The sequence below is a fragment of the Scyliorhinus canicula genome, chromosome 14 (genome assembly GCF_902713615.1).
Source record: "Scyliorhinus canicula chromosome 14, sScyCan1.1, whole genome shotgun sequence".
Taxonomy (NCBI): Eukaryota; Metazoa; Chordata; class Chondrichthyes; order Carcharhiniformes; family Scyliorhinidae; genus Scyliorhinus; species Scyliorhinus canicula.
This window is the reverse complement of record NC_052159.1, coordinates 29,291,988-29,318,389: the sequence shown is the minus strand read 5'-3', so window position 1 is coordinate 29,318,389 and position 26,402 is coordinate 29,291,988. Positions and strand designations below refer to the sequence as shown.

The following is a 26,402-nucleotide window of genomic DNA, read 5'->3' as shown; positions in this document are numbered from 1 at the left end:
AATATCTTCCAAGTTTAAATACATTTTCAGTTCATCCAGGTGGTCAGTTTTCCTTGGAACAATTTGTGAAACCTTTTGGGGCAAGGAGTAAAAGCTTTTAACTGGGGGAAGGGAATCTTTGCTGGGGGAAGGGAATCTTTGCAGGAGAATGGACTTGGTTGGGGTAGATTGACCAGCACTGCTAGAGGATAAATCCATGGAAAGCACCAAAAAGCAAGATCCTAAATGTAATAATAATCTTTATTATTGTCACAAGTAGGCTTACATAACACTGCAATTAAGTTACTGTGAAAATCCAGTAATCGCCACACTCCGCACACCGAGGGAGAATTCAGAATGTCCAAATGACCTAACAGCACGTCTTTCAGGACTTGTAGGAGGAAACCGGAGCAGCCGGAGGAAACCCACGCAGACACAGGGAGAACGTGCAGCCTCCGCACAGTGACCCAAGGCAGGAATCGAACTTGGGACCCTGGTGTTGTGAAGCAGTTGCGCTAACCATTGTGCTGCTGCTGATATGTACAAAGCAGGCTTGTCCCTTCCAAAAATAAGAGTGGTACTGCAAAATTTAGAACCCCTGTTTGGCTAGAGGAATAGAGGGGAAGATCAACCAGAAAAAGAAAGCACACACCAGGCACAAGTAACTAAGCACTACAGATAGCCTAGCAAGTACAGGAAGTGCAGGGACAAAGTAAAAAAGGAAACAAGGAAATCAAAGAGGGCATGAAAATAGATTAGGAGTGCTCTTCCAACTTCTTCCATCAGGCAGGAGATACAAAAGTCTGAGAACAGATTCAAAAACAGCTTCTTCCCCGCTGTTACCAGAATCCTAAACGACCCTCTTATGGACTGATGTGATCTCTTCACACATTTTCTCTAGTGAGTAGTACTACACACCTGTATGCTTCACCTGATGCCCGTGTCTATGTATTTATATTGTTTATTTTATGTTTGCCCAATTATATATTTTCTTTTCATGTACGGAATGATCTGTCTGAGCGGCATGCAGAACAAGACTTTTCACTGTACCTCGGTACACAAATCCAATCCAATGCAAACTTTACAAGCTGAATATTACCTCCTTCCTTCAGTATTAGATGTCCCTAGATAGGGGCTGGTTTAGCACAGTGGGCTAAATAGCTGGCTTGCAATGCAGAACAATTCCAGCAGCCCGGGTTCAATTCCCATACCGACCTCCCCGAACAGGCGCAGGAATGTGGTGACTAGGGGCTTTTCACAGTAACTTCATTGAAGCCTACTTGTGACAATAAGCGATTATTATTATTATTATACCAAACCAATGACATGTTGTAATGTTGATTTTATGATTGAATCAACACTCCTGTCCAAAAAGAAGTCCCATGATTGAATTACATAATTCTTAATATTATAAGTCGGTTATATTTGAGGGGGGGGGGGGGGGGGGGGGAGAATTTTTGAAACAGTCTTGAAGGCAGAGCTGTAATAATTATACAATACTACATTGCAATTACAGATATCAAGTCATTACTTCAACATATGCGCTATATGGAGTTGTGTGCGAGAATGCTAGTGATAGATTAAAATATATTTGCAACTAAACTGAACAAGATGGAACCCTGAAATAAGCAAAGTATTGCTGATGTTGGAATCTGAAACAAGAACAGAGAATACTGGGAAAACTCAGCAGGTCTGGAAGCATCTATAAGGAGAGGAAACAGTTAACATTTCATGTTCCTTTGACTCTTTGTCAGAACTGAAGAGGGGAAGAATGTGTGACAAAGTTAATAAAAGCCATGGTGAAAATTTACAATCATGGTGGATCTCAGAATGCCAAGATTATGTGCAAGAACGTGCAGGGCAAAAGGAGGCTATAGCGCACAATATGCCATATCCAGAGATACAACCCACAAGAATGGCTTGTTGTGTTGAAGAAGGCCATAGATAGAGAACAAAAAACAGCTAATGAAAGAGTATGGAGTATGAAATAAACAAAAAAGGGAGAGTTGATAATTTAACTCCCAACAATTCTGTCTATTATATAGATACACATCTTTCAGCACAGTACCTAATACCAACCATTAATTTACAGGATATGCACATTACACAATACATTACTACATTTTGACTATTTGTTACAATATTTACCTGTGCATACAGATTCTGCTGTGGATAGGCACTTCGTATGGGATACATGGCAGTCTGGTATGGGTTTGGGGATGGAGAATATGGGGGAGGTGCACCATTACTCTGAGTAGGTGCTACCTTGTAAGGGGTTCCTCCAGTGTACCCTAAAAAGATAAAAACATAATTTTAATGACTCAAACTATCAATACAAGGGATGGTTTTGACATCTTTCCAAAGCATTAACTCAGGTCATATCTTCCAACTACCACTATTAGTGTTCAACTCAAATAATAGGTTTCCTCTGTTAAAAATCTTTAGAATCATATCATAGCATCAGACCCTCAATTTGCATAAAATCAGAAATCAAAAGCTGAATGGTCAAGATTTAAAAAGCTACACCCCAATAAACTGAAAATAATCAAATGACAGGAATAGAGAAAGCATTAATCATTAACTTATGGAAAGCATGCAGCAAAATGACTAAGATGAGAGCAAATTACTGCGGATGCTGGAATCTGAAACAAAAACAAAAAATTCTACTCGTTCCGAAGGATACTGCTGTTCACAATTTTACCATATTTCAGACAACCGCTGATACAATTTAGCTGGGAAAGATACTGGCCCAGAATTCACTAATTGATGTTTGGGTCGTGCGGGTGTAGATTGTCATGTGAGAGTATCTTTAAGAAATGGGTGTGTATATAAATATCTGTAATGAGAGTACCTTTAAGAAATGGGTGTTTATTGCTGCAGTGATATCAGAGAGTGGGTAGAGCTGGGCTGTCTGTCAGCTTTTTACTTTCGTTTTAGGCTGTTTGCTGCAGGATGTGTTTTAGGTTCGTTTTCAGACCTGGATAGCTGCAGTCACAGCCAGAAGATGTATTAGAGTCTCTCTCTGTAACCTAAAAACTGCAAATCGATCCTGGTGATTTAAAACTAATAACAGTAGTGACTTTAACTTGATGTGCTTCTGGTAAAAGATGTTTTAAGTCTTATGGATGTTAAAAGGAAAGCTTAAAGGATTACTTAGTGTTGTATTCTTTGGGGGTTGTATTTGAATTAATGGTTGCTAAGATGTTCACTAGGTTTTAAAAAGGTTAACTGAGTTCATAGAATAAACATTGTTTTGCTTTAAAAAATACTTTTCCATTTCTGCTGTACCACACCTGTAGAGTGGGCCGTGTGCTCCCCATACCACAATCTATTAAAAGTTGTGGGTCAGGTGAACTCCATGATACACTTTGGGGCTCTCTGAAGCCTGGCCCATAACAACCAGCATTCACACACCCCTCCCCAGCCTTGTGTTGTAGATTACTGGAAGTGCAAGTTGGTACCAGAGGAACGTAAGGCAGCAGTGTTTTTCCTTAGCCAAGGATAAAGAAATAGGAATGACAAGGAGGAAATAGTGAATGAGAGTCAGCTTCGATACGGAGAGCAATAGAGAAGAAAAAGTTTGGATTCAGAGAGAAAGAGAGACAAGGAGAAAACTAAAAAATAAAATAAATATGTTTAAAATCTCTAGGAACAATTTACTACCTGCAGAAATGAGGTTCTATAGTTTCAATACTTCACATTCTGGGTTAGAAAGGTTGAGTGGCATTGCATGCATTTAAATCTCGTCATTTATTGGGCTGCTATGCCACAAGTACCCCATTCCTAACTTTCTGCAGAGTTTAATTTGCTTTATCAGCGTCAATGCAGCAACTTCTTGGAACTCGGAGAGGTTGTTTTTTTAAGCTAACGGTGGAGTGGCAAATCCAGCAACCCGTTGCTTTTTGAAATTCACCTGGTATCTATACCTCACGACAAATTGCAGGAATATTTATATTCAAATAATGCAAGGCCTTTATTATCCCAACAAATTCTGGGCCAATATGGGAACCCAAGTTCACAACCTCATCAGATTGCATAACCTGCATAACCAAGATACAAGTGGAATAATGGCCAACAAGTTTTGTTGTTATAAGAATTGCTTGTTTAATATAGTATCTGCAATTTGGTAAAGTGTGTTAGTCATAAAATGAGAACTATCTATTTGCCCCTATTGTAAATTTAGTTCAAAATAAGTATTTTATTTTTTTTAAGTTGCATTACTGCTTTATCCCACATTCATTCCAGTTTTATTCTACATGTCTGAACTTTTTACAGCTGAAATAATTTTAACACGGGAAATTTACATTAGTTTGATAAAGGTCATCTGTGCATGCGTTTTAGTTTGAATCCTACATATTGGATAAACTTGTACGTGTACTTCACGCAAGATAATTCTACAATTAATTATATAGCCAGAGTTTCTAATCTATATATCTTCATTAGAAAGGTCTGCAATATCTTTTAATGACTAACATCTCAAACTACTTACTGCGTTGCAAAATAAAAATATTCAAAACCTTTACACAAAAATTATACAGAACATCTACATTTCAAAAGCAACAGGATGCAAACTGAGTTATGCATCTGTCATATGTGGCAATGAATGGAGATCACCTGTCTCTTTCTCTCCCCCCTCTCCCTAAAAGGAAAAATTGCATTAATCAGTGGATGATTACAGAGCAGTATTAATAGATGTCGGAAGGCAGACCAACCCACTACTATTGTTAGGAATTGTGGCCTGAGGAAACTTGGGAGAGAAAAATGATAGCGGAGAATAATAACAGGGATAAATGGAGGCCCTTGGTTACATGCACGTCTCTAAATAAAATATCACTCTAGGAACATAGCAATTTGAATCCACGGTCCTTGCGCCATTGCCAAGCAATAATGGGGAAACAAAATAATTCCCTTCTAAGGAAAAACTGCCCTTCTGTATGTATATTATTGGGTCTTTCAACCATAAAAACCTGCAAAAAGTTAATTGTACAGCAGTTCTAACTCTGGTTAATTACCATTACATTCAATGTTGATCCCATTTTGACTGTAAACGGTGATTTTGGCACCTAGACCCAATGTTTCACAGTGCTCCAAGGCTGAATAAAGTCCTTCAAAAAAACTTTAAGATTGGTATCAGTATGAGGAAGGTTGTTAATTACAGTTCAACCTAATAATTATCTGGAGACTGATGAACCAACCCAAGTTATCGGAGCATGATTTTCTCTTGCTGTGAAATTCTGCATTACAAATTACCAATACATTACAAGCGACTGAGAAAACTAGTCACTCGAGTTTCTCAGAAACCAAGTTACTACGGTTTTAAACTAATCCTTATTGCTGCGCGTCAGGAATTAAGAGCCCTATATCAGCTGTACCAGGAATTTTCCTCATTTCTACTGGTTAAAAGTTACCAGGTCAAAGCTTTATCTTAATCTTCAGTAAGTGCTTTGAAACTTGGAAGTTACTGCAATATGCATTTATACACTTAAAATTATATTTTACATAATTTTATATATTAAGTTCATATTTCCTGCAATAAATCTGCTTTTGTCTTGGGGTGGGTGAGACTTCAGAGCATTGCACCCAGACTCAATGTCATTATACTTTTCTGGCCGAATATAATTCAGCAACTAGTCTATCTGCTAATTTACATTTAAAATATCCAATCTCTCACGCATGCATACACATCCACACCCCAACTAACTAGGTAATGCAAATCACCTTGCCTCTTAAAAAGGACTTACCTGCTTCGTGTAGAGAAATTGGACGTGGCCAGCCTTTTGGAAAAAGTCATGCGTACAGTACAACCTGTCCACAAATATAATCTACAATCATTTTAAAATATTTGGCCCTGACCAATTTTCATTAAATTAGGGAAAATGGAATTTAGGTCAGACAATATAAAATTGCTTTCGCCAGGTAGGTATTCTGAAAGAAATTAGAAAAATAGAGACCCTTCAATCTGGAAGCTGTGAATATATCCAATGTTTTTCCTGTGCAAAACTCTCCACAATAGGGAGAGCGCTCCTCCAATGGCAGCTCTGATGTGTCCTGACATTGAGGAGTAAGTTCCTGTGGACTGCGCACCAACTAGTTCAGTGGGGCAGTACACTGTTTAAACGTGAAATAGGGAGGAGTCTGTTGAGGTAGGGTGGACAGGGATGGGAATGGGAAAGGGAGACAGAGCAAACAAGCAGATTAATACAAATATTTCCTACCAGGTTTAATATCCAAGTTGAGGAAAGACATTATAAAGAAAATGATACTGTAATTCTTACTTTGGAAGGTATGCAGTCCCATTTCCAGTCAGCATTTACTAATGTTGCCAAATTAAAAATCAGGTTTAATTTCTCACTTTATTCTGAGGTTGAATTTTCTTTTTACAAATATCACATTTTAGTGAAAATTATATAAATTTACAAATATTGCACTAGGAAGCGGCTTCTTGCCTTTATTAAGAACTCAAGATGTGAACTGATGTGATTTTCTTTTAAATTCACACTGTGTTGGCACTGCAAAGCAATTTCCTCTCACTTGTGCTTCACACATACATTGGTGAAAAGAACGAATCCTTGGAGATTGCGGGCAAATAGAAAATGAGGCTTTAAGGGCAAATTTCTTTGCAGACTCACTAGTAAATTAGAGCACAACGGTAAACAAATACTGTACCGCTTCTACATAACAAGATGCTCTTTTGGTCAGGTAAGACTGGGAATTATAATTAGGAAAGTTAACAGAGTAAATCATAGCAAATTACGCTCTTCACCAAATCAGGTAACTGTCTGCATCTCGAGAATGGTACGAGATTTCTTTTCCCATCAACTGTGGACTTTGATGTTGTCTGTTCTGCCAGAGCTGCAGTAGTTTTCTGGAGTCATCTCAATTTAAATCCCCATAGACAAAGCTGCTCCACAATTAAAATTGTACTATTAAAATAATTTTATTTTACTTGATACAATATATATCTGAATATACTGAATGTAAGCATTTAATGCAGAATATGAAAAATTCAGTTTGGCAAAGTATAACTTATGCAACGGATTGAGTTTGTTCTGCTTCAGGTTTACTTAAGAAAGCAAGGCTTATATTTGCAGTTAGGCATATAGCAGCACAGAAAGTAGTTTGAGATTCTTAGTCATTTCTGTTCTCAAGATCCTATTTATACACAAATTTTCTACTAGATAAATTACCATCTCTAACATGTGCAGAAGAGACTTGGACTGACTGAGGTTGGGCAAAATTTTCATCTTAAGTTTAGATAGCTTGTAGGGAGGCAAAATTATTTATCTTCCATGGTTCTTACTCAAATATATTTTTAAAACATTGCACAAAAACCCCAAGCAATTTAATTAGCTCATGAATATAAAATAAAGTTCATTTCAGCCTATTTTCTAATGATCTTGTTTAATTTATTTGGAAATCTAGAAAAACAGATGGTGAAATTACTATGATTTTGACAATTATCTATTATTTCATAATCCACTTTGTCACTTGTACATCCTAACTTCATATTTAGCATACACAGTAAACTGTTTTCTACCTTAAAATAGACTGGCATCACAATTTGCTTTCCCTAACCCAAATGTGAGATTATGATTTCAGTGGATACTTCATTATTCCCCAAGACTCTTCCGCACATTAAACATCATATAAATCAGTTCTATCAAGTTCTAATATATAAAAGGGAAAAATGTGTTTTATTTACTGAATGATGCAGAAGAAGCTTGGAAAGTTCTGCTCTCAGTGCCAGCATCGACTGGGAGATCATAAGTACCCTCAGAGGCAGCAGAAGTCGATGTCTGTGGCCAGCTCTGCCTCATCATGAATAAAGCTTGCACAGAGATAGAAAATGGTGTTACAAAACAAAACTAGTCTCAACATTTTAACAGTGCAATGATTCATGACTCTTCCGCATTGTGAGAACTATCATTACCTGCCCCAGCAACCAATTCTGGTACAGTTAATCAGTGCTGTTATTTTCTTCTTAGAGCCCTGTGTCATGAAGTCATTCCTACTATTGTTTTTCAAAGATTCTCAATAAAACAGTCCATTGAAAGGTATTGTACAAACACACAGCTATGGAAGGAAAAGAGCACTTCCCATCGACAATTTCTATATTTCTCCTACGTAAGAATATAGCATAGATCTGGCATCTGTGAAACAGCTCCTCAATTTTATTAGTCAATCAGGTAAGCCAATGAAAAAGTTAAAGTTAATACAGTAGCTGCAAGAAATTTGTATCTCGTCTTTCTTTATATTTGCACAATGTGTTCAGTTTCCTCCAGTTGACAGTCCTAGTTTCCTCAAGTACTCACTGGAACGTAACATTTAAAACGCTGATTGAGCAAAATATGGCTTTGTATCAAGGAAAGTGAACAAGTTCTGCACGTGGATTCAGGAGCAGAGTCAGCTAAATTGGCACCTGCACATTCTTGGCTTTAAACCAGATATTCTGGTGGCCAGACAGGCAGAGACCGAAGTACCCAAGGAAATGCATTATGAGACCCCCTCGGCAATTCCAGTACATTGACTCCATGGAAATTGCTCAGGAAATTTGAACTTTCAGTGGCAACTTTCCAGCTTCCTGGGACCGTTTGAAAAGTTTGCAACTATCGAATGTAGTCAGGCGGTAGGGGAGACACTTGGCCCATAGCCTTAAATTAATGACATGCCAGGTATGCATCCAGTACTTTTCAAAGGATGTGAGGCAACTTACCTCTGCCACCCTCTCAGGCAGTGCATTCCAGACCGGCACCATCCTCTGATTAAGAGGGTTTTTCCTTACACCCCCCCCCCCCCCCCCCCCCCCCCCCCCCCAAACCACCTGACCCTCACCTTGAACCTGCGTCCCCTTGTAACTGACCCTTATACTAAGGGGAACAGCTGCTCCCTATCCACCTTGTTCATGCCCCTCATAATCTTGTACACCTCCGAGGTCGACCCTGCTCCAACCAAAATAACCCAAGCCTATCCAACCTCTTCATAATTTAAAGTTCCAGGCAACATTCTGCTGAATCACCTCTGCACCTCCTCCAGTGCAATCACATCCTTCCTATAATGTGGCGACCAGAATTACACACAGTACTCCAGCTGCAGCCTCACCAAAGTTCTATACAACTCCAAAATGACATTACTGCTTTTGTAATCTATGCCCAATTGATAAAGGTAAGTGTCCCATATGCCTTTTTCACCACCCTATTAACCTTCCCTCCCGCCTTCAGAGATCCAGGTACAAACATGCCATGGGCCCTTTGTTCCTCAAAACTTTTTAGTGTCATGCCATTCATTGAATACTTCCTGCCAAAGTGTATCACCTTACACTTTTCAGGGCCAATTTCCATCTGCCACTTATCTGCCCATTTGACCATCCCATCTATATCTCCCTGTACCCCAAGACACTCAACCTCACTGTTAACCACCCGGCCAGCCAATCTTTGCAGCATCCGCAAACTTCTGATCCTACCCCCACAGTCATCTATGAGACATCAATGTTGTTTATATAAATGACAAATAATAAGGGACCTAATTCAGATCCCCGTTTTAAACCACTGGACACTGGCTTCCAGTTACTAATGAAATGAAATGAAAATCACTTGTCACGAGTAGGCTTCAATGAAATTACTGTGAAAAGCCGTCTATCATCGTACTCTCCAACAACTAAGCCAATTTTAATAATAATAATAAGCTTTTATTATCACAAGTACGAAGTTACTGTGAAAAGCCCTTAGTCGCCACATTCCGGCGCCTGTTCGGGTAAGCTGGTACGGGAATTGAACCCGCGCTGCTGGCTTTGTTCTACATCACAAACAAGCTGCCTAGCCCACTGAGCTAAACCAGCCCAATATGAATCCACCCTATCAAATTACCCTGCATCCTATGTGTATTTGATTTATATACAAGTTTCCTTGACTTATTTATAAGGTCTGTATAAAAGACAGACAGAAAGCGCACTCAGTAAGCTTTGCGCAAGTCGAGGAGACACAGCCGGAGTGAGACACATCCAGAGTGGAAATTTGGAACTTGGTAATTTGGTACAGAGTGGGAGAAGGTGCTTTTCCCCTACTGTTTTGTTCTCTTTCTTTCTTCTGGCCGGTAACTTTTAATCTGCAGGGAGAGAACCAGACAGCATCTGAGACCCTGGGTGAGTTCTCCCAGTGAGCCAGACAAGACACAGCCAGAGTGAGGCACAACCAAGAGTGAGCTTGGGAATTTGAAGCTAGGTGGGAATTCGAAGCTGGGTGGGGAGGAGGTGCTTTTAACCCTGGTAAGTAGTTTTTCTTTTCAGTGTCTAATTTATTTATTTTTTCTTTCGTTTTTTTGTAATTGTAGTTGTATAAGTTTACCTAAGGTTTAAGACATGGCAGGAGATCCCAGACCTGTGTCATACTCCTCGTGTGCGATGTGGGAGCTCAGGGACACATCCACTGTCCCTGGCTCCTTCACGTGCAAGTGTGTTCAGTTGCAGCTCCTGTTAGACCGCGTGACGGCTCTGCAGCTGCGGATGGACTCACTTTGGAGCATCCGCGATGCTGAGGACAGCATGGATAGCACGTTTAGCGAGTTGGTCACACCGCAGGTGAAAGTTACTGAGGGAGATAGAAAATGGGTGACCAAAAGGCAGAGCAAGAGTAGGAAGGCAGTGCAGGTGTCCCCTGCGGTCATCTCCCTGCAAAACAGATATACCGCTTTGGATACTGTTGAGGGAGATGGCTCACCAGGGGAAGGCAGCAGCAGCCAGGTTCATGGCACCGTGGCTGGCTCTGCTGCACAGCAGGGCAGGAAGAAGAATGGCAGGGCTATAGTGATAGGGGACTCAATCGTAAGGGAAATAGACAGGCGGTTCTGCGGACGCAATTGAGACTCCAGGATGGTATGGGTCTGGTGCAAGGGTCATGGATGTCTCGGAGTGGCTGCAGGACATTCTGCGGGGTTATGAACAGCCAGCTGCCGTGGTGCACATAGGCACCAATGATATAGGTTTAAAAAAACGGGATGTGGTCCTACAAGCTGAATTCAAGGAGTTAGGAGTTAAACTGAAAAGTAGGACCTCAAAGGTAGTAATCTCAGGATTGCTACCAGTGCCTCGAGCTAGTCAGAATAGGAATGTCAGGACAGATAGGATGAATGTGTGGCTCGAGAGATGGTGCAAGAGGGATGGATTCAAATTCCTGGGGCATTGGGACCGGTTCTGGGGGAGGTGGGACCAGTACAAACCGGACGGTCTGCACTTGGGCAGGACTGGAACTGATGTCCTAGGGGGGGTGTTTTCTAGAGCTGTTGGGGAGGGTTTAAACTAATGTGGCAGGGGGATGGGAACCAATGCAGGAAGTTGGAAGGTAGTAAAACAGGGACAGAAGCAAAAGGATGTAAGGGGGACAGTGTAACGCAGAGAAGCCATCGTCAAAAATCAAAAAGGGTGACAGTACAGTGACTGAGGGGAGCTCAGTAAATAGGCCCAGTAATACTAAAAGGAATAAAACGAGAAGTAAAAACATTATTGGTAAGCGACGCGGCAGGTTGTTACATGAAGCTATGGGTTCAACGACAAGGAAAATTAGGAGAAAAGTGAAGAGGAAATATAACTTTGGAGAGGTAAGATTCAAAACAGAGGTAAAAAAGCCAACATAAGTGTACTTTACCTGAATGTTCGTAGTATTCGGAATAAGGCAAGTGAGTTGATGGTGCACATCATCGTGAATGACTATGATTTAGTGGCCATTTCTGAAACATGGTTAAAGGATGGTCACAACTGGGAGTTAAATATCCAAGGGTATCAAACTATTCGGAAGGACAGAGTGGATGGTAAGGGAGGTGGTGTAGCTATGTTATTTAAGGATGACATTCGGACAGTAGTGAGGGGTGACATCGGTGCTATGGGCGATACGGTTGAATCCATTTGGGTGAAAATCAGGAATAGCAAGGCAAAAAAGTGACTGATAGAAATGAGGCCATGACAAGTGAGGACCTTGAGATGATTGTTATCACTAAGGAGGTAGTGATGCGCAAGCTAATGGGGCTAAAGGTAGACAAGTCTCCTGGCCCTGATGGAATGCAACCCAGAGTACTAAAAGAGATGGCTAGGGAAATTGCAAATGCACTAGTGATAATTTACCAAAGTTCACTAGACTGGGGTAGTCCCGGCGGATTGGAAATTAGCAAACATGACACCACTGTTTAAAAAAGGAGATAGGCAGAGTGCGGATAATTATAGGCCAGTGAGCTTAACTTCGGTAGTAGGGAAGATGCTGGAATCTATCAAGGAAGAAATAGCGAGGCATCTGGATAGAAAGTGCCCCATTGGGCAGATGTAGCATGGGTTCATAAAGGGCAGGTGGTGCCTAACTAATTTAGTGGAATTTCTTGAGGACATTACCAGTGCGGTAGATAACAGGGAGCCAATGGATGTGGTATATCTGGATTTCCAGAAAGCCTTTGACAAGGTGCCACACAAAAGGTTGCTGCATAAGATAAAGATGCATGGCATTAAGGGTAAAGTAGTAGCATGGATAGAGGGTTGGTTAATTAATAGAAAGCAAAGAGTGGGGATTAATGGGTGTTTCTCTGGTTGGCAATCAGTAGCTAGTGGTGTCGCTCAGGGATCAGTGTTGGGCCCACAATTGTTCACAATTTACACAGATGATTTGGAGTTGGGGACCAAGGGCAATGTGTCCAAGTTTGCCGATGACACTAAGATGAGTGATAAAGCGAAAAGTGCAGAGGATACTGGAAGTCTGCAGAGGGATTTGGATAGGTTAAGTGAATGGGCTAGGGTCTGGCAGATGGAATACAATGTTGACAAATGTGAGGTTATCCATTTTGGTAGGAATAACAGCAAACGGGATTATTTAAATGATAAAATATTAAAACATGCTGCTATGCAGTGACCTGGGTGTACTAGTGCATGAGTCGCAAAAAGTTGGTTTACAGGTGCAACAGGTGATTAAGAAAGCGAATGGAATTTTATCCTTCATTGCTAGAGGGATGGAGTTTAAGACTAGGGAGGTTATGCTGCAATTGTATACGGTGTTAATGAGGCCACACCTTGAGTATTGTGTTCAGTTTTAAGAACATAAGAACTAGGAGCAGGAGTAGGCCATCTGGCCCCTCGAGACTGCTCCGCCATTCAATTAGATCATGGCTGATCTTTTGTGGACTCAGCTCCACTTTCCGGCCCGAACACCATAACCCTTAATCCCTTTATTCTTCAAAAAACTATCTATCTTTACCTTAAAAACATTTAATGAAGGAGCCTCAACTGCTTCACTGGGCAAGGAATTCCATAGATTCACAACCCTTTGGGTGAAGAGGTTCCTCCTAAACTCAGTCCTAAATCTACTTCCCCTTATTTTGAGGCTATGCCCCCTAGTTCTGCTGTCACCCGCCAGTGGAAACAACCTGCCCGCATCTATCCTATCTATTCCCTTCATAATTTTAAATGTTTCTATAAGATCCCCCCTCATCCTTCTAAATTCCAACGAGTACAGTCCCAGTCTACTCAACCTCTCCTCATAATCCAACCCCTTCAGCTCTGGGATTAACCTAGTGAATCTCCTCTGCACACCCTCCAGCGCCAGTACGTCCTTTCTCAAGTAAGGAGACCAAAACTGAACACAATACTCCAGGTGTGGCCGCACTAACACCTTATACAATTGCAACATAACCTCCCTAGTCTTAAACTCCATCCCTCTAGCAATGAAGGACAAAATTCCATTTGCCTTCTTAATCACCTGTTGCACTTGTAAACCAACCTTCTGTGACTCATGCACTAGCACACCCAAGTCTCTCTGAACAGCGGCATGCTTTAATATTTTATCGTTTAAATAATAATCCCGTTTGCTGTTATTCCTACCAAAATGGATAACCTCACATTTGTCAACATTGTATTCCATCTGCTAGACCCGAGCCCATTCACTTAACCTATTCAAACCCCTCTGCAGACTTCCAGTATCCTGGGAATTTACTCGAGAAAGGACATACTGGCACTGGAGGGTGTGCAGAGGAGATTCACGAGGTTAATCCCAGAGTTGAAGGGGTTGGATTACGAGGAGAGGTTGAGTAGACTGGGACTGTACTCGTTGGAATTTAGAAGGATGAGGAGGGATCTTATAGAAACATATAAAATTATGAAGGGAATAGATACGATAGATGCTGGCAGGTTGTTTCCACTGGTGGTTGAAAGCAGAACTAGGGGGCATAGCCTCAAAATAAGGGGAAGTAGATTTAGGACTGAATTTAGGAGGAACTTCTTCACCCAAAGTGTTGTGAGTCTATGGAACTCCTTGCCCAGTGAAGCAGTAGAGGCTCCTTCATTAAATGTTTTAAAGATAAAGATAGATAGTTTTTTGAAGAATAAAGGGATTAAGGGTTATGGTGTTCGGGCTGGAAAGTGGAGCTGAGTCCACAAAAGATCAGCCGTGATCTCATTGAATGGCGGAGCAGACTCGAGGGGCCAGATGGCCTACTCCTGCGCCTAATTCTTATGTTCTTATTTGCCAAAGGCTTTGCTGAAATCCACATAATTTACATCAACAGGGCGGCACAGTGCTGCAGCGGTTAGCACTGTGCTTCACAGCAGTGAGGACCCGGGTTCGATCCCCGCCCTAGGTCACTGACTTTGCAGAGTTTGCACATTCTCCCAGTGTCTGCATGGGTCTCACCTCGACACCCCAAAGATGGTGAATTGGCCATGCTAAATTGCCCATTAATTGGAAAAAAGGTGGATGCTCTAAATTTATATAACAAACCAAAAATATTCTACACCAACTGCACTACTGGTTTAGCACACTGGGCTAAATCGCTGGCTTTTAAAGCCGACCAAGGCAGGCAAGCAGCACGGTTCAATTCCCGTACCAGTCTCCCCGAACAGGCGCCGGAATGTGGCGACTAGGGGCCTTTCACAGTAACTTCATTTTGAAGCCTACTTGTGACAATAAGCGATTTTCATTTCATTTCATTACCCTCATCTACACACCTGGTCACCTCTTCAAAAATACAATCAAATTTGTTAGGCATGACCTCTCTCTAACAAAGCCATGCTGACTAAACCTGATCAACCTTGCCTCTCCAAGTGGAATTGGATTCTCTCCTTCAGATTTTTCACCAATAGATTCCCTACCATTGACGTGAGACTCACTGATCTGTAGTTCTTTGGCTTATCTCTACAATCCTTCTGGAATAGTAGAACCAAATTAGCTGTTCTCCAGTCATCTGGCACCTTCCCTAGTGGCCAGAGAGGAATAAAAAATTTGGGTCAGAACCCCTGCAATCTCCTCCCTCACCTCCCACAGCAACGTGGGGCGCAATTCATCTGGACCTGAAGATTAGCGCACTTTTAAGGCTGCCTTTTAAGGCCGTAACTCCCTATGCCAATGTACTCAAGAACCTCAGTTTCGCTCCCCAAGTTCCATACCTACATCTCATTCTCTTAGGTGATGACAGGTGTGAACTATTCGGTCAACACCCTACCAATGTGAAAAGGGCTCAGGAGTGCAAGCTTTTGCTTTTTAACTGAGCACGGTGAGGCAACCCATTTCGAATTAATGCCAGTCCTACCAAAAGTACATACATATGATAAATTTAATGAAATTTAATGAATAAATTTATGATATTTACGATAAATTTATATTTTCCTTTTCTCTGTACTGTTGGGGAGGTGCAAATGGTTCAAGTGGAGGTTACCAATTCATTACATGGGTATGCACAAAACAGAATGGGAACCCTACCATTCTCTGGTACAGTAACCATCAATGGTTAAGCCAGAAAAAAGTATTAATACTGGACATTCAATGTCAGCATCAAACACCAACGGTCGAGTATCCAATTGATTAAAGGCAGTGAAGCATACCTTGGTTACGAATGCCCTAATTCCTATAGCCCATATAGTTGGTATGGTTCTATCCAATTAATCTAGGTTGTATTCAAACCCAGAGGTGAAAAGGAATGGTTTCTTCAGCCTTCATATTTAAAACAAAAAATTTGGATGCCAATACAATTTTGATTATGCAATCCTTTGTCTCTAATCTACGCTCAGAATTTGTGACAGGTAACCTTTGATTATTTAAGCTTACGAGTATAATTTCTTCATATTTCTTTCTTTCATTGAAATAACCTAGATATCTCATCTTTTTATATTAACAAATGAAAGCAAATTCAAACATTGATGGTTACGACATATAGTTTCTCCCAACAATTGAGTTTAATTTCAGTTAACATTGTGGCTCCATAATGCAGCTCATGAAAGCACAAAAGAGAACATAAAACATTTAAAGAGAGAGTGAAACAAGCCTACAAGGTCACTGAATATGCTTGGATTTAGTGTGGACCAGAAATCATGCACCCGGGCCTGCAACAAGAGCCACAATAAAATGCATACAGCATGACAGATCCAGGAAAGCTCAGCATATCATTAATACTGTGACTGTACGTGAACCACAATTACCACAAATCTGTTCTGCGGGAAGGCATTTAAAACTGAGAAAACACTGTCATACAATCATAGAATGACACAATCATAGAATGACACAAGGATCTTTCTTTAGAAAAGGGAAACAGTTTGGAGGACAGGCGGCCAGATTATTCGAGTCATTGGTAGATATCTATAAAACAAGAGTATACTTTTGTGTGTGTATGTGCTACCAGGAATTTTCATATTATGTTGGGGAAACTGACACAGTAGATGGGTTTGACAATGCCAATACCCAATGGCGCTGCTTAGAAGCATGAATTTAGAAGGCAGATTTACACTAACATGTTGAATCCAATATCGAACTGCAGCTTTGTGTTGCATTTCATCAGGTCAATGAGGAAATAAAGCTTTCGTTTCCTAAATATTCAGGACCATGGTAGAAACCTTGAAATGAAAATGATAAACAATGGCGCACTTTTTAAAATTGCACAATTGCTTCACAGCTCAAGGGTCCCAGGTTCGATTCCGGCTTGGGTCACTGTCTGTGCAGAGTCTGCACATCCTCCCCGTGTCTGCGTGGGTTTCCTCCGGGTGCTCCGTTTTCCTCCCAGTCCAAAGATGTGCAGGTTAGGTTCTATTGGCCATGATAAATTGCCCTTAGTGTCCAAAATTGCCCTTAGTGTTGGGTGGGGTTACTGGGTTACGAGGATAGGGTGGAGGTGTTAACCTTGGGTAGGGTGCTCTTTCCAAGAGCCGGTGCAGACTCGATGGGCCAAATGGCCTCCTTCTGCACTGTAAATTCTATGAATTCTATGTTAAGTAGCTTGGCTATCATCAGCATTTACCCTGGTCACCAAGAATATTCGACAAAATGAACAGTACAATATGCATACATGCCCGACAGCAAATGGTATTTGTGTTTCAAATTTTCTGAAATCCCCAATAAAGATTTTTCATGTTCTTTGTTTTATGAAATGCATTTTCCTGGAAGCGATGAGCTACTAGTACGGTGGTTTTGGGAAACAACAGATTAAAGCTATAGGTTCTACTGCTGACCAAATGGAGTTTATGTTCCAACAGAATTTCTAAATCATTGGATGGGGATTTTCTTTGTCTCACTCATTGGGTGGGGCAGGCGACCACCTGAGGTGGGCCTGTGGCCGGGGAATTGGTGGTGAAGGTTTGGCGCATTACAGTGGTAATGTGGGGGGGGAGGGGGGGGGGGGGGTTGAGAGGCTCCCGACAAGGTTAATCACCTGGAACGTGCGAGGCCTGGGTAAAAAGGGCGAGGGGTTTTACTCATGGGAGCCAATGCGGTGTTTTTACAAGAGACTCATGTGGGAACGGGATCAGAATAGGTGCTGGAAAACCTGGGTGAGCCAGGTGTTTCACTTTATAGTAGGGCCCCGGGGTGGGGTGCCGATTCTAATTAATAAGAGGGTTTGGTTCTGGGTGGGGAGGGTTATATCAGGGCGGAGGGGCAGAATATGCGATGGTAGTACAGGCATTGGAGGGGAAGCAGATGGTTCTAGTGAACGTGTATGCCCCAGATTGTGATGATGTATCATTTATGAAACACACAATCCACAACCCAAAGATGTGCATGCTAGGTGGATTGGCCATGCTAAATTTCCCCTTCATTGGAAGAAAAGATGAACTGGATACTCTAAATGTATTTATTGTTAAATGATTCGGACTCTTCATGCTGGAGTGAGGAAGGCTGAGTATTCAGTGGTTATTTCAGATCATTGGGTGCATTGGTGTTGGAGGTCAGTCGGGAGCACCATAGGGGATGGCAATTAGACAGACAGCTACAATCAGACTTGGGGTTTTGTGTGAGGATATTGAGGGCCATACGGGAGTATGTGGAAAATAATGCTAACGGGAGGTTTCACCCTCTATTTTGCAGAGGCATTGAAGATGGTAATCAGGGAAGAGATCATAGTGTTTAAGGCACATGTGGAAGACGTGGAGTCGAGGGAGGAGTGACGGAAACTGGTAGATGCGATTCTAGGGATGGATTGTATGTATGCGAGAAACCCGACTCCGGTGCAGAAAAAAAACTGCAAATGCAGTTTGACTTGCTGTCCACTGATAGGATGGTTTGGCAATTGAGGCGGGCGAAAGGGGCAGAGAATGTTTGTCGTCTCTTGCCTCACTAATTAAGGCGGCAGGAGGCAGCGAGGGAGATTGTTCAGGTTAGGGATTTGAAGAGTAGGATGGTCTCTGCCACGGAGAAGGTGAATGGTTGTCTAGAACCTTTTAGGAGAGATTGCATAGGTTGGAGCCACTGGAGGATGAACAACAGATGGCAGTGTTTCTGGGGGGAGTTTGGATTTTCCCAAGGTGGGGAAGACATTGCTGGAGGAACCATTGCGCCTGGATTATATTCAGGCAACATTGAAGCACATGCAGGCAGGGAAGGCACCGGGGCCAGATGGGTTCTAGGCGGAATTTTATCAGATGTTTTCGGATCAGTTGGGTCAATTGTTGTTGGGCATGTTTAGGGATTCCTTTGCACAGGGCACCTTCCAGAGACAATGCGCACCTCGTTGCCCCTGAAGGAGGAGATAAGAGCCCCAAAGAGTGTGGGTTGTATCATTCAATCTCCCTGTTAAACGCGGATGCCAGGTTACTGGCCAAGGTATTGGCATCAAGGTTGGAACCGTACCTCCCCGAGGTAGTAAGGAAGATCAGATGGGTTTGTGAAGGAGCAGAGGTTGTCGTCGAATGGGCGTCGGTTGCCGAATGTGGTTCTACCCCTGTGGCCGGATCACTAGATGCGGAGAAGGCGCTCGAACAAGTGGAGTGGGGTACCTTTTTGCGGTGTTGGAGAAGTTTGGGTTTGGCCTTGGGTTTGTGTCGTGGGTGCAGTTGCTCCGTATTCTACAACATGAGCTCCAGGTCCTTTTGGTTGCAAGGGGTACAAGGCAGGGGTGTCTCATGCCTCCCTTGTTGTTTGCATTGGCAATCGAGCCATTGGACATTGCTTTGAGAGCCTCAAATGCATGGATTGGGATCATTAGAGATGGGGTGGAGCATAGGGTATTACATACGGATGATTTGCTGCCGTAATTTAGGGATCTAGGGTTGCCCTCTGTGAATATTATGGGTATTTTGTATCGCTTTGGTGCCTTCTCCGTTTACAAGTTGAACATAGGAAAGAGGGAATATTTTGTGGTTATCAGGGAGGGGAGCCGGATTTTTGGGGGGGGTTTGCCGTTTCGGTTGGCATGGACTAGTTTCAATACCTAGGGGTTCAGGTAGCGGGGGATTAGGGCAGCTTTAGAGGTTGAACTGCACAAGCCTGGTGGGTAGAGCTAAGGTGGACTTGCAGAGGTAGGATAGCCTCCTGGTTTCATTGGTGAGCTGGGTCCAAACAGTTAAGATGCACATCTTGCCAAGATTTCGATTATTATTTCAGTGTCTCCTGGTCATCTGCCCAAGTCATTTTTCCGAAAGGTCGAGCAGCTTATTTTCTGTTTTATCTGGGCAGGTAAGGCCCCAAGGATTTGGAGGGAGAGAAAGGCTTAGCGTCGTCAAATTTGCTGTATTATTATTGGGCTGCTAACAGAGGTGGTGTTGGGTTGGGGTGGGAACCTGGGAGCTCTCTGGGTTCAGATGGAGTTGGGGGCATGTAGGGGGACAGGTTTGGGGGCATTGGTAACAGCGCACTTCCATTGGCACCGGCAAAGTACTCTGAATTCAGTGGTGGTGCCCATGCTAAAAATATGGAGGCAACTCTGCCTGCATTTTAAGTTGGGTGCCGCTTAAAGGCTGGCTCCCATTTGTGCTAACCACCTAATTGAGTCGGCAAGGCTGGATGCCATATTTTGTGCATGGAGGGAGAAAGGACTGGAGACAGTGGGTGATTTATTCTTGGGAGGGTTGATTTGCCAGCCTGGGGAAACTGAAGGAGAAATTTGGGATGTCAGGCTCGGACATGTTTCAGTACCTCAAGGTGCGGAGCTTTAAGAGGTTTTCCTCTGCTTTCCTGGTGGTGCAGCCATCTTCCAATGCCTAGCATAAATGCGTAGATAGCAGGGGAAGATTTGAGTTTGGTAGAAGAGGTGAAAGAAATAGGCGGAGGAGTTGGGGGCCAATGCTGAAGGAAGGGGTGTGGAGTGAGGCGCTGCAGAGGGTGAATGTTGTCGTGTGCGAGACTGAGCCGTATCCAGTTAGTGTTTCGAGTGCTCCTCACCAAGGCGAGGATGAGAAAGGTTTTTGTGGGTGGGGACGATAGGTGCAAGCACTGCTCTATACACACACACACGGAGGTACTTTTGGCACCATGTCAGTGATCCTAAATATTGAGCTAGAACCCTGCCCCTGCTGACTATTTTTGGGATTTTGGATGTGCCAGAGCTGTGGATCTGTGTGGGAGCAATGTCCTGGCCTTCGCCTCGTTGGTGGCGCAGATAGATCCTGTTGGGCTGGAGGTTGGCAACACTGCGAGTGCTTCGGTGTGGCTAGGGGATTTGATGAAATTTTTGCACCGTGAGAAAATCAAAGGGGGTCGATTGAAGGGTTCTACCAGAGTTGGCGGCCGTTTATATTTGTCACGGTTAGCTGCTTTTGGAGGGGGTGTGATGTGTAGCTGTGGGATTTCTCATCTTTTTTCTGATTTGTTTTTGGAAGGTCGGTGTTTTGTTAAAGGTGTCTGTATGTTTTGTAATTTTGTACAAAATATTAGAAACTTAATAAAAACATTTCCAAAAAAATAATTTAGCAATTATTTAAATTCAGCTAGCCCATTTGGGACAAATTAATTACTAATTGATAATTCGCTGGTTTAAAAACAGCTTTCATTCACCATGGAGGTAACAGCCAAGCTCGATTGCATGAACACAAGAGTAGATCATAGCTGCACTGCTAATTTTGGACCCGGTTTGAAACTAATTTTCTTCAATATCGTTACTGATCATAAAACCATGAAACTGAAAGTGAAGTTTTATGGTGAATGCCATTTAAGCTAATAGCTATTCTCTTAACAATGGCTCAGGATAGAGTCCTCTTATTTGTCATAAGAGATTGATGGGTGTGACATTGGCTACAACTACCTTTCTGCAGAGAAATCATTAAACAGTTGCCATCTTATTAGTGTGGTTGGAACTATTCAAAAGAGTGCTTCTAGACTTCCTATCCAATATTCCTCCTTCAACTGGTATGAACAAAGACCAACCATTATTCATCTTGATATATGTGGAACCTTCTTGCACACAAAATGACGATTGTGCTTACATAGGGGCTTTTCACAGTAACTTCATTGAAGCCTACTTGTGACAATAAGCGATTTTCATTTCAAATAATATAATAGTCACTGCATTTTGAGCCATTACATAAATACCATGTTTCTGTGTCCCTTGACACAAGTCTTTTGATTCTCATGTGGAAATCAATGCAGGAGGGGGCTGAGAACAAACAAGTTTTGGTTATCATTGGATAGATGCTAAGTGGATGTTTTCCCTTGTGGGAGAAACTAGCACCACCAGGACACAAAGGGGTCTCCCTTTTAGGATAAGAAATATTTTCTTGGAGGGTCATTAGCCTGTAGAATTCTCTGCCCGAAAGCAGTGTAAACAAGGTAACTGAATATATTTTAACGCTGTTAGATTTACTTCCTTTTTTAACCAAGACTCTGAGGTGGATATGAAAGTAGAGTTGATATCACAATCAGATTGGCCATGATCCTATCAAGTAGTAAATCATAGAATTTACAGTGCAGAAGGCCATTTGACCCATCGGCCCGTGGAAAGATTACAGTGTTTAAGCTCATGCCTCCAGTCTATCACCGTAACCGTGGGCAGCATGGTAGCATAATGGTTAGCACAGTTTCTTCACAGCTCCAGGGTCTCGGGTTCGATTCCCGGCTGGGTCACTATCTAGGCAGAGTCTGCACGTTCTCCCCGTGCCTGCGTGGGTTTCCTCCAGGTGCTCCGGTTTCCTCCCACAGTCCAAAGATGTGCAGGTTAGGTGGATTTTTAGTGTCCAAAAAATGTTAAGTAGGGATTACTGGGATAGGGTAGATATGTGGGCTTCAGTAGGGTGCTCTTTGTAAGGGCCGGTGCAGACTCGATGGGCCGAATGGCCTCCTTCTGCACTGTAAATTATATGATTCTATGTAACCCAGTAGCCCACCTACCCTTTTGGACACTAAGGGGCAATTTATCTTGACCAATCCACCTAACCTACACATCTTTGGACTGTGGGAGGAAACCGGAGCACCCAGAGGAAACCCACGCAGGCACGGGGAGAACGTGCAGACTCTGCCTAGATAGTGACCCAGACACTGGGAGAAAGGGCAAAATCCAGTCAGTCACCAGAGGCTGAAATTGAACCCGGGTCCCTGCCACTGAGGCAATAGTGCTAACTGCTAACCACTGTGCCACATACCGCCGAGTGGGATTGAGGGGTTGAATGGCCTAGCCCTACTCCGAAGTAATAGCAATATTCTGAACTAAACTGCTTAATAAGTATGAGCTCCCCTCAAAATCGTGAGCATAATGTTGGTGGCAGATATTTTACCAACACATCCATCTTTTGCTGCAGGAGATTCCATCTCACATTCCCAGGTACCCTCAAAACTTTGGTTTACTAAGGTTGCTTGTGGAGATCAAGTTTGGTATCTCATACACTGTCAATGGTTAGAATTCTCTATTTGCCATGATGGGAGGTTTTTTAAAAAGTTTTTAAAACTTTTTTTAAAAACCTGGTTTTTTTAAAAAGTACCAGTAACAAACGAATCACTTCTGAAATATTTTAAAAATTTGTTTTAATCACTATTCCTTAGTAATAGCTCATCTGGTATATGCATTTAATTTTTTTTAAATGAATAAAATTAAATGTATTTTTGAAATGTTCCCATGGGGAACCCCTTACAAATAGTGGCCATTTTAAGCAGTGGTTCGTAAAATACAGACAGCATAAGGAGCCCAAAATGTAGGCACAGTTAACATCATAAATAGCTTGAAATAAATAAAAGCGTGCATTTATACAGCATGTTTCACAACCACTCGACACCTCAAAGTACTTTGCAGCCAATTAAGTACTTTTGAAGTGTAGTCACTGTTGTAATTTAGGATATGCTGCAGCCACTCTATACATGGCCAACTCCCAAACGGCAATGTGATAGTGACCAGATAATCTGTTTTCTGTGATGTTGCAACAGGACTAAATACTGGCCAGGACACTGGGGAAAAACTCCCTTGCTCTTTTGAAAATAGTGCCATGAGATACTTTACATCCTTCCATGCAGTTGGATGGGACCAGAGTTTAACTCCTCATCTGGAGCTCAATCAGTACTGCACTGGAGTCAGCCTAGCATTTTGTGCTCAAGCCCTCGAGTTGGAATTGGAAGCCAGAACCTTGTGACTCAGAAGCAAGAATATTACCAACCAAGCCAGGGATTATACTCACTTTATTGATAATAATAAAAGCAATGAGTTTCCAACGAAAATCTGTCTAAGAGTGATAATGGAATCATGTGTGAAATGCCTTGGAACTCCACCTGAATCCCAGACGTTTCCATGGTTTTCAAACTGGTCCCTATGGCCCTTGGAGGAAATTAAAGCAAATAAACCACAGCTAGAAACTGAAGCTCATGTTTCCATCAGCACTTAGGGAGTTGAAGCATTTCTGCTAGAAATAGATTACCCATTGGTGCTGGATGATGAGATTTAACTCATGAAAACTAATAAGGGAGACAGCGGTTAAATATTACAGAATAGTGAGCAATCCTTCTTACATATGCTGCAATGGGAGAAGTTATTTCACTACCAAGTATTTTCCACATCTAAAGTACAAAAAGTACATGTTATGGTTAACAATTACAGGTATTGTGGGCAGCACGGTAGCATGGCGGTTAGCATAGTTGCTTCACAGCTCCAGGGTCCCAGGTTAGATTCCCGGCTTGGGTGACTGTCTGTGTGGAGTTTGCACTTTCTCCCTGTTTCTGCGTGGGTTTCCTCCGGGTGCTCCGGTTTCCTCCCACAGTCCAAAGATGTGCAGGTTAGGTGGATTGGCCGGTGCAGACTTGATGGGCCGAATGGCCTCCTTTTGCACTGTAAATTCTATGATTCTATGTATCGCCTTTTTATTATTTGAAGAATGGGAAACAACTGTTGGATTCTGAGTGAACTTAGAAATTACATAAATGAAACTGAAAGACTGATATATTCCCAATGTGTTGTTGTAATTCCACCTTAATTTATGCCTTAGGAATCTTTGCCACAGTAATGTGTTGAAACAGATGCCTTTTCCTCGTCCCTCAGTTTCATGACCATGAGATCCTTCCTCCCCACCACCCCCAATCTTGGTCAGTTTTCTACTCAATAAATTCAACTTGCTAGCTGCAACTAAAGTGAGGTAAAAAAAAAAATAATAAAATAGAAATATCAATTTCTGTCCAACTGGAAGTAGTTGCATACTCAAGCAATAAGAAATTACGTAATCTATCGCCTGGATTACAATGCAAAAGATTTGTGTTTTGATTAATTTAAAGTAGTAAGTGTGGATTAAAAATAATATAGAAAGCTTACCAGGAGGATATCCAGGACTGCCACTAGCATACATATTGGCAGTATAGGCAGGAGCAGTTGTCGGGTAACCTGCAGGGTAACCTGGAAAGGAATAAGACAGAATGGATGAATGCTAAGTACCAATGAACTCAATGACCGAAGAGGAACACTTTATAACAATCAAATAATATTCAGCACTTATTATCCTACATCAGAATAAAAACTGTGATTTCCAGAATTCTCCTATTCCATTTAAGCAATTTTATATTAATACTTTGTTGACAATGTGTATGTTGCATTTCTGCCAGCAGCACCCAATATTAAAGGGAGGAAATTCCAGGTCCTTTAGCGTGCCTTAACTTTCTTGGATCCCAAGGGCTAGTAAAAAATGCATACCTCCTGCTATTTGCTCAAATTAGCGCTAATGGCACATGGCAAAAGATAAAACAATGGGAGTGACAGCTCTACAGAAGCAGGTCATTCAAGCCAGTAAAGTAAATGGTCTTTTATGCTTCACACAAGCCTGCTCACCATTCATCTAACACCATCAACATAACATTCCTGCCAGGTGTTTATCTAGCTCCCCCTTGAATGCATCTATGCAATTCGCCTCAACTACTCTTTGTACAAGTATATTACACCAAAAAATGGTTAGAATACACAAAGTAGTTCACTCCCAATTCCCAACAGGGCCATCTTAAGGCGTCTAGTTTTGGTCTCCCCTATTGGTGGAAATATCTGATCTACATATATCCCCATCAAACTTTTCAATAACCTTGAAGACTTCTCAGATCAAACCCATAGAACATAGAACATTACAGTGCAGTACGGGCCCTTCCTTCGGCCCTCGATGTTGCGCCGACCTGTGAAACCATCTGAAGCCTATCTGACCTATTCCACTATTCCATTTTCATCCATATGTCTATCCAGTGACCACTTAAATGCCCTTAAAGTTGGCGAGTCTACTACTGTTGCAGGCAGGGCGTTCCACATCCCTACTACTCTCCGAGTAAAGAAACTGCCTCTGACATCTGTCCTATATCTACCACCCCTCAATTTAAAGCTGTGTCCCCTCGTGTTTGTCATCTCCATCTTTTCGCAACCTCACAGTTCTGGCATTATTTTAGTAAATGTTTAGGCAACATCTCCAGTGTCTCCATATCTTTTTTTACAATAAGACCATAAGAACTGCACAAGGTATTCCACGCATGGTCTAAGGTTCTACACAAGTTGAACATAACTTCTTTGCTTTTCAATTCCATCCAGTTAGAGGGAACTGATTTCCCTCGAGGGTCAATTACAGAAAGATCTGGAGCCTTTCAAAAAGTCTCAAAAAACAAACTCACAGTTAGTCACAGTTCAACTAGAGTGTTATCAGGTGGAATGGGCATAATTCTATCTATTTGATGCAGGGATGGAGGTGAAGGGGATGGGAAGCAGAATACAAATAATTGGTGAGATTCTGAAATCAGTGTTCAATTGTTTAGTTGTGATTCAGTCATTTC

General features: G+C 42.0%; 1 protein-coding gene across 5 annotated transcripts in view; it reads right to left on the bottom strand.

Moving 5' to 3' along the window:
• fam168a (family with sequence similarity 168 member A) overlaps positions 1-26,402 on the bottom strand; it is a 129,655-nt gene that overhangs the window by 21,724 nt on the left and 81,529 nt on the right. For all 5 annotated transcript variants that reach the window (XM_038817895.1, XM_038817898.1, XM_038817896.1 and 2 more), the window contains 3 exons: positions 24,919-24,999; positions 7,682-7,807; positions 2,128-2,270 (listed from right to left, as the gene is read on the bottom strand). In XM_038817895.1, coding sequence (XP_038673823.1) covers positions 2,128-2,270; positions 7,682-7,807; positions 24,919-24,999 — 350 coding nt within the window. The remainder of the gene's footprint in view (positions 1-2,127; positions 2,271-7,681; positions 7,808-24,918; positions 25,000-26,402) is intronic.